Source organism: Alosa sapidissima, chromosome 3 (genome assembly GCF_018492685.1).
Source record: "Alosa sapidissima isolate fAloSap1 chromosome 3, fAloSap1.pri, whole genome shotgun sequence".
NCBI classification, from domain to species: Eukaryota; Metazoa; Chordata; class Actinopteri; order Clupeiformes; family Clupeidae; genus Alosa; species Alosa sapidissima.
Genome location: NC_055959.1, coordinates 19,845,342 through 19,853,380, shown reverse-complemented (window position 1 = coordinate 19,853,380; position 8,039 = coordinate 19,845,342). Strand labels below are relative to the sequence as shown.

At 48.7% G+C, this 8,039-nt stretch overlaps 1 protein-coding gene across 5 annotated transcripts in view; it reads left to right on the top strand.

Annotated features, from left to right (window-relative positions):
* The first annotated feature begins 2,701 nt into the window (after positions 1 to 2,701).
* sdk2a (sidekick cell adhesion molecule 2a) overlaps positions 2,702 to 8,039 on the top strand; it is a 97,112-nt gene continuing 91,774 nt past the window's right edge. For all 5 annotated transcript variants that reach the window (XM_042086061.1, XM_042086060.1, XM_042086059.1 and 2 more), the window contains exon 1: positions 2,702 to 3,432. In XM_042086061.1, coding sequence (XP_041941995.1) covers positions 3,294 to 3,432 — 139 coding nt within the window. In that variant the 5' untranslated portion in view covers positions 2,702 to 3,293. The remainder of the gene's footprint in view (positions 3,433 to 8,039) is intronic.

The following is an 8,039-nucleotide window of genomic DNA, read 5'->3' as shown; positions in this document are numbered from 1 at the left end:
CTCTTGTTTGGCCGAGCCGGCCCAGTCATATGCAGTCCATAGCCAGGGAGGTAGTGAAACGTGCTGGGGCGGGACAGTACCTCGTGATGTGACCCGGTTCGCCACACCGGTAGCATCCGTCTCCGCTGGCCGGCCTCTTCCACTCACGTGGGCGGCGTTGTGGTGGCTGTGCTGTGGTCTGTCGCGTCGTCTCCAACTCCTCCCTGTCTTCCTCCATCGATGTCTGGCGTACGCAATGCCTCGACTCCGTTGTGTGGAAGATGTTTTCCACCCGTTCGGCCTCCGCGAGCGCCACGGCCAGCGAGCTGGGAGCGCTCAGGCGAAGGTGTTCTCTCAGCCACTCCGGGTGGATGCCTCGCACAAACGCTTCCAGTGCCATCTCTTCATGTAGACTCTGGCTGTACGTTGGGTAGCCCCGCCGGGCATACAGCTGCAGGTCAGCCGCGAACTTGCCCAGTCTCTCGCCCTTGTGGCGCCGTCTGGAAGCGAGTTGTTCGCGAGCATCGCTGGTGAAGATCCTCTGGCCGAATCGTCGTTGCAGATCGCCCTCGATTGCAGTCCAGGTTGCTTGCTCGGCCGGTGGCAGGTCTTCTAATACTTGTAGCGCTTCCCCCTCCAGGGCCAACGCCACCTGTACGCCCGTTCTCTCCGCCGACCAGCCATTCAGCTCGGCTGCCAGCCGGACCTGCACCAGGTATGTCGCCAGCGGCCTCTCACCATTGTAGCGGGGCAATTTGGCGTTGGAGTGCCCTTCTGCCGCCGTCGCACCGGGGACCAGCCGATTTCCATCGCTCCCGTGTGGAGCGGGTTCCAGTGGCGGGATGCTGCCATTAGCCCGGTTCGTCTCCTCCTGTGGCCGGGGGCGGGTTTCTTCGTTACGGTCACGCTGCAGGCTGGCTCCGTCTGCTGGGCCCAGCAGGTGGCCATGGGCGAGCGCACTGTCGAAGAGCCGTCTTGGCAGGAAACTCATCATCGCCGGGGTACGGTCACAGCTTTCTCCTCCCGTCCAGTAGGGGTCGGCATCCTACTTCTGACACCAATGTAACAATCTTGCAAAGTTGTCTTAGAAAGGTCTTTATTGGTTACGCACCAAAACACACGAATGCATAATGCCGGGCCAAACCTGGCCCTTATGCTCCAGCACTAAACATCTATGTGAGGCTGTATCTACAACACACACTAGTTAGACCCGGTTATGAACACTGTAATCAACTATAAACATAAACACGACAGTCAGGACGCATAACATTGGTAACTTGCATGGTTAACATTAACATTCAACATAACACATCAACCGAACAGCATCATGGGACCACAGTCATCAACAGCTAGGCTCAGATCATTACAGTATGTCATCATACTGTCCTACATCTCCAACATTTAGCATCCACAGCACAGCGTTGGTGTTCTTTGGGAAAATTGAGCTTAATTTCAGTAAATTAAAGCTTTGTGGAAGACTGTGTGCATGGTTTGAGTTGAACTGTTGAAAGCTAAGACAAAATATGCATGAAAACAAACCAAAGCTATTTATTTTACTGTATGATTATGCCACCCACATCCTTAAAGATCATTCTCCCTTAACATATCATCAAGACATCCTCTATAGTAGGCCTACTGCATCCATCATTTAAACTTTATGTCAGGAAATGTGATAAAATGTGTATGAAAACAATCAAGATCATAGAATGACAAACTGTCTCTCATATTCCCAAAAGATAATCTTCATTTTTACCATACAACATCATTATGACTTGTATGTATCCTCTACTGAATGCTCTATCTTCATCATCATCTTCTTCAGCAGAACCATTGCCAGCTCTGGTTACATTTACAATTGTGCAATGGCAATGAACAGTGGATGGTAATCAGCAATAGCTGTGACCTGTGATGCTAAGGTGATGATTACAGAGGTTGCTCTTCTGCAACCTCTGTAATCATCACCTTATAGCATCACAGGTCACAGCCATTGCCTTATTTTCATTATTAATACCTATATTTCCAGTGTCTTCTCTACGATCTCCCAAAAAGCTGGACCTTCGCCCAGGCAGTGAGTCACAGCTTGCTCAGCTAACTAGCTGACTTGTCAGTGAATCCGCTACTCAGGATTCAAAACCACATTTCTGTCCCTAAGATCAAAGCCCGCGCTGAGCCTCTCGTCACGCAAGGAAACGGTATTATTGCCGGAGGATGAATCCCCTCTCAGCGTGTCTGGACATATAAACTTGCATATTACCATTTGGCTTTAATAATACAAGCGAATAACATGTATATTAACAAATAATGCGGTCTTATAGCCATACAAACAAATGGGTAGGTCTATGTGAAATAATTTCATGGCGAACTATGAGCAATTACCATAATATTGGACTCAAATAATAGCAACAAGGAGCGCAGTTGAACGTCTGAACATAGATGTTTAACTGTTCTGACCGGCATCTTGATAGAACTGACCACATGCTGTGGTGAGAGCACCATTCACTGGAACTTTACAAGCTCCTCATAAAGTGACAGCTACCCTGATGATACCCTGATAACGTTACGCGAACTGGCTGCGACAGGGCTAGCGATGCTGTGCTGCGCCACGTGATGGCAACCTCGTACAAACCTGCTCCCTCCAGCGCTCCGGGCGCAGCACACACTCAGCGCAGCAACACAGACTCCCTGGCGCAAAGAGAGGGCATTGCAATCAAGACGCACCTAGACTGCAATCCCGCGCCGTGCACCTCCGCGTGCCTCCTTGTTCTATACGGCTGTCTAAAGCGTTTGAGTTATTTCAGTCTGCACGAAAAGCTATGCCACCTGGAGTGCCATCACACCCTGAAGCTTGGAGTTCTGACTTATTTTTGCGGTTTGGACTACATGTCGCGAAGTCGTCATCTCTGTGCACTTTAAGCAGCCCAGTGGTAGAAGTCTAGTATCCAGAGACATTAAGAAAATACATGTCAACTGGTTTTAAATTCACCATTAGAGGAATCACTTGGAATTGTTCTTGACAGGAGTTCTTTTTGTGTTCGCCCAAATATCTATACGGTACTGTATTTTCACAGTCAACATAACTTTGACTGTCCGGCACAATTACACTTAGCTGGACCATCGGCAGCTTTAGACAGCCCTGGCATTATTGTGTTTCATAGACTCCACCTCAGCTCAGCCCTCACTGGACCTCTCGCACTGAGCCTCAGCATCTGCAAGCCAGTCAGTGCTCCCGCGGAACACTCGCGCCGAATACACGCAGCCGGCTTGACGCGCGCACTGTCTCCTTGGGACTCCGGGGAAACTGGCTGTAGAGCAACATGTTTCCAGCGTGGCGTGGACGGACGCTCGCTGTCGGCTCAGTGTCACTTTGGACCATGTTCTGGCGTTCGTTCGGACTGAAGTGTGCATTCAGCTGGTTGTTGATTGCTTTGCTCATCCACTGTTCAAGAGCTCAAGGTAAGGACAAGGGTGTTATTTTCTTTCATGAAAGCTCCGGGGATAGTCATTTCTCAAGTGATTTGCCTGGCTGTGAGGTCTGTATCCAGCATATGCCAGTTATACTCATAGAGCAATTTTCTGTCGCTTTCGTGTCTACTGATACATTCAGTGTCCCAACGGGTTATCATCAGTGGTTATCCCGATGAGCGAAGATCACTGGATTTTAGTTGTGTTATGATTATAACTCAAATGCCTCAACACTCCTACGCAAGGGGTTAAGTTCAAAGAGCGTTGCGTATAGCCTCCAGTCATGAGGTCTTTTATATGCAGATATTCTTTTAAAAAGCTGCTATTATAAAAAGGCATTTGCACCAACTTGAGAGAGTGATGAAACAGTGCACTTGAAATTGGCTGCTCTGTCACCATTTGCTCACTGTCAGAGCAGCCGAGACGACCGTTCATTAGTCATGTAATATCGCTCACTAAAATTTGTTGTTAAAGTTGTCATCAGAATTGTATTGTATTAATTTAAATCAGTACTATGTAAAATAAGTAACATAACATGAAAGCTTTCTGCTTTATTGTCATTTTGACATGTTGATTGTGACTGATTAATATATCATAAACAGTTTGCACAACTGTTTTTCCAAAACGACATAATGCAGGAGTGACTGTTCATACTCCAGGAGCTGATCTGCATTGGATAGGTGAGGCCAATAGGTAAGAGAGAGAATAGGTAGGGGTGGGGTGGGGCATAAGGAAGTCAGCCTGTTGGAAGTCATGAAAAGGAAAGATGTCTGATTAGTTCAGGTCAAAGCCCTCAGATGTGAAGGTGGAGGACATCTGATCTCAGCTCTTGACCTTTTCATGTTTTTGTGCCATTGAGTTTTTTTTTTTTTTTTGGGGGGGGGGGGGGGGGGGTTAGGGCATGTGCCCTTTTGACAAGGTGCCCTTCTGGGCTTGGAGTATTGGTCCCTCATCCGTAAATTGCTATAAAACTTAAGTAGCCATCACGAGGCAGATGGCTGCTACTCAGACCACTGAGCCATGCTCTTTGACGAGGCTCGAGCAGAGGAGATTGTCTGTGCTCGCTCCGTGCTTAACTGTGGGTACACTGTTACGCATCAGATAATCGCAGCGCCCCTAAGCGTTGTAGTGCTAAAAGCGGCATAATCTATGGGCCTGTTTGTCTTTGAAGAGACCGCGCTGGGATATAAAGTGCCCCCAACCTTATCTGCGATGTGCTGAGGCATCTCTTATTATGCACGGCACAATAACAGCGTCGCTGATTATCATCCAGCTCTCGCTGTAAACACGCTGAGAGCCCATGAAGGTCTAGTGTTTGTTGGTTTATTGCCTGAGATGGCTCTCTTGTTTTCGTTCCCATTGATCTGTCCTTTAATTCAGCCCTTCTCTCAAGCTAGGTTTCATTATTCTATAGTCCCCCGCCTCCTTTAAAGCTTACCCCCCCCCCCCCCCCCCCAAGCTGCTTCAACTGAGGTTGATTCAGAGCTCTGAGCAGGAAGAGAAGTCTCTGAATCCTATATATGTTCTTTGACAGGCAGAGACGGGATGAGAGCTTTTTGCCCATTTCCTGTCCCCCCCCCCCCCCCTCCTTGCGTCTCTCTATTTCACACAGAACAGGCTCGTCACTAAATGTAGTACCTTCGAGCTGTCAATCACAGCAGCCAGGCTCGGGAGCCTTTGTACCCGCTCACAGAGGGTGGCAACAAGCGTCGCCGGAAACTGCCCGCGTCCCTCACACAGAGGGTGGCACACAGTGAACCACAGAGGAGCGTAGCCTCCACTGCGCCCAGTCTCCCCATGGGGAGAGCACGAGAAGGGGCGAGAGGTGGTGGGGGGCACCTATATTTGTTCAGGAGTTGGCCGCTAATGAGTGTCGGAGTGTCTGCGGCAAGAAAGGCAGGAAGGGTTCACTCGTCCTTGGAGAGGGAAGGGTGGGGGGGGGGTGCAGAAGCCGTAAGGTTTCCATAAATTAGGGAGCTCAGAAGGAGCGCAGCCGAGTCGAACCCCCCCTCCTCGCCCGCCCGCCCCCCCCCTTGAGAGTCCGAGGTGTCTTGTACTTGTTTTTTCCAGAGGCGCTGAGCTCCAGCGCGCTCAGTTCCCGCTGCGTTTAATAGTGTGCTGTGCTTTAATTCACGCGGGGATACCTGATGGAGTCGACACACACACACACACACACACACACACACACACACACACACACACACACACACACACACACACACACACACAGAAGCTTTTCCCCAGCAGAGCAGGGCTTTTGCTACTGTAGAGAGACTTCTTCTTGCTCATTTAAAAGCAGCACACACACACAGGCACACACATGCAGTCAGTGACGGCCAAACAAACATACCTCACAACCATATATGGATACACACACACACACACACACACACAGTCACCAAAACCTACAATAGAGAAAACTGTTCCCCCTGAGAATGAAATAAGTATGGAGGCACATATATGTGTTTGAAGGAAAATGACGTTCAGTGACTTTTTTAATAATCTCTGCAGGAGAGTGCGAGAGAGAGAGAGAGAGAGAGAGAGAGAGAGCATGCGTGTGTAAATCTAGGCATTCTGCAGGCATTTGTTGGGTGTGTTTTGAAGTAATCTGGATAGCTACATTGACATCCTGCCAAACCAAGACTGGTATAATTTTTTTCCAGCGGCACATTATTATGCTGCTTGACAGCTGTCAGCCATTTCCCAATCTTTAAATCTTACGATTATATTTGATAATCCACTGTGCTTACAAAAAAAGGAATTCATTTAGAATGCTCAAATCCTTATGTGATTAAAACTCCCTGCCTCTGATGTCTGACCAAGCTCTTTCCCTCTCCAATTCTCCATCTCTTCATCTCTGTCTATCTGTCTATCTATCTATCTATCTATCTATCTATCTACATGTATCTATCTATCTATCTATCTATCTATCTATCTATCTATCTATCTATCTATCTATCTATCTATCTATCTATCTATCTATCTAACTTTGTCACAGATTTAGATGATTTATTTTTTGTGGCATTCACACACACACTTACAAATACATGTTTTCAGTTCACATTACCAGATTCACCACTACTCTGGGGCTTGTAGTATATTTTAACGTGTCTGTTGCCCATACCATTGAAAGAAACATGACCTGGCTCGGCTGGGAGAACTTGTGGACACAAGGCAAAGACTTCTCTTAACGTTATGCAGCAGTTCTGCAGCAGTGCAGTAGCCAAGCTTTCCCCAGTGCCCAACCAGCAACCACCCCCTCCACCACCTCTCTGCAAATGCAGCCAGCACATTTGACTGCCCAGATGGACCATTATCAGGAGGGAGTGTCATTGCCCCCTGGATGCAGATGCCATAATTATGCATGCACAGTATTTATGGCATATTTATCTCTGGCTTTCATGACACTTATTTAATTAAACGTCTTAGGGGCTGAATTTCAGAATTGGAACAGATGTCTCGTGAATTTTTGACAAAAAACATGCATTTTTCTCTCCCGGCTGAACGAGCTCTTCTCAGCACGAGGCTTTTCTTGAGCCTGTAGCCCCAGGTGAAACTGGATGACAGCCTGAACCCCACCCCCCCCCCCCCTCCTCCAACCCCACCCCACTGGAGCAGTGGTGTCTGTTTGGCGCCTGGCCTCCCGTCTGGCTCAACTCCTTATCCTGGCCGCTGGTAGCGTCTCGAGATGTTTATTCATACAACCAGAGGACAGATTCCAGTCAAAAGGAGGCACACATCAGAGAGGAAGGCAGAGGAGGTGGGGTGGAGCGGGGTGGGGTGGAGCGGGATGGGGGGCGTTCTGCACAGCCATTCCCCTCTGGATGATAAATAATAGGAACAGGGGAAAAAATAAACTCAGCTCGTGGATGTTTTGTTGCTCTCCCTGATTTTTGGTCCGAACTGTGACCCATTTCAGGGGCAGCATGCCGTGTCCGAGACAAGTGACTCAGAGGGAGGGAGAGAGCCCCAAACGCTTGTGCACATTTAAACCAGGAGGGGACAGGGAGGGCCTGGGGTTGGGGTTTGTGGGTGGGGGTTGGGGTGTGTGTGTGTGTGTGTGTGTGTGTGGGTGGGTTGGGTGGGGGTTAGGGTAAGCCTTAGAGGAGGGAGGGGGGCAAGCCTTTGACTGAGTTATTCAAGCAGAAAAACTGTGTTTATAGTTCATAATGGAAGTATAATCTGATTACTTTGGACGTTAGGGTTTTGGCACACACCCCTGTGCCTGGTAATTGGCATGCGCCGGTAGGCCAATGGCTGTCAGCATTTGCAACGGGGGCCAAGCGTGCCTTATCTCTTCCTGTTCCCCTGAACAGCTGCCATGCAGTGGCAACCCTAAAGACATTTGACTGGGTGTCAGCATGTGTAAGTGATTTTCGTTGAGCATGGAATGAGCAGCATGTTGCCATAGCAGGCGCGCCACATGGCTGACGAGTGAAGGCACAGGCATATCCTCTCTGCCATGAATACCCAGAGAATGCGGCAGATTTAGCGGAGGGGGGAAATCTGAAAGAATTCCTGCGAATGCTTTCATTAGGGTGTAAATCAACTAAGATTCCTTCATAATTGCTTTGGTAGTCGTCAGTAATTGAGGTGTC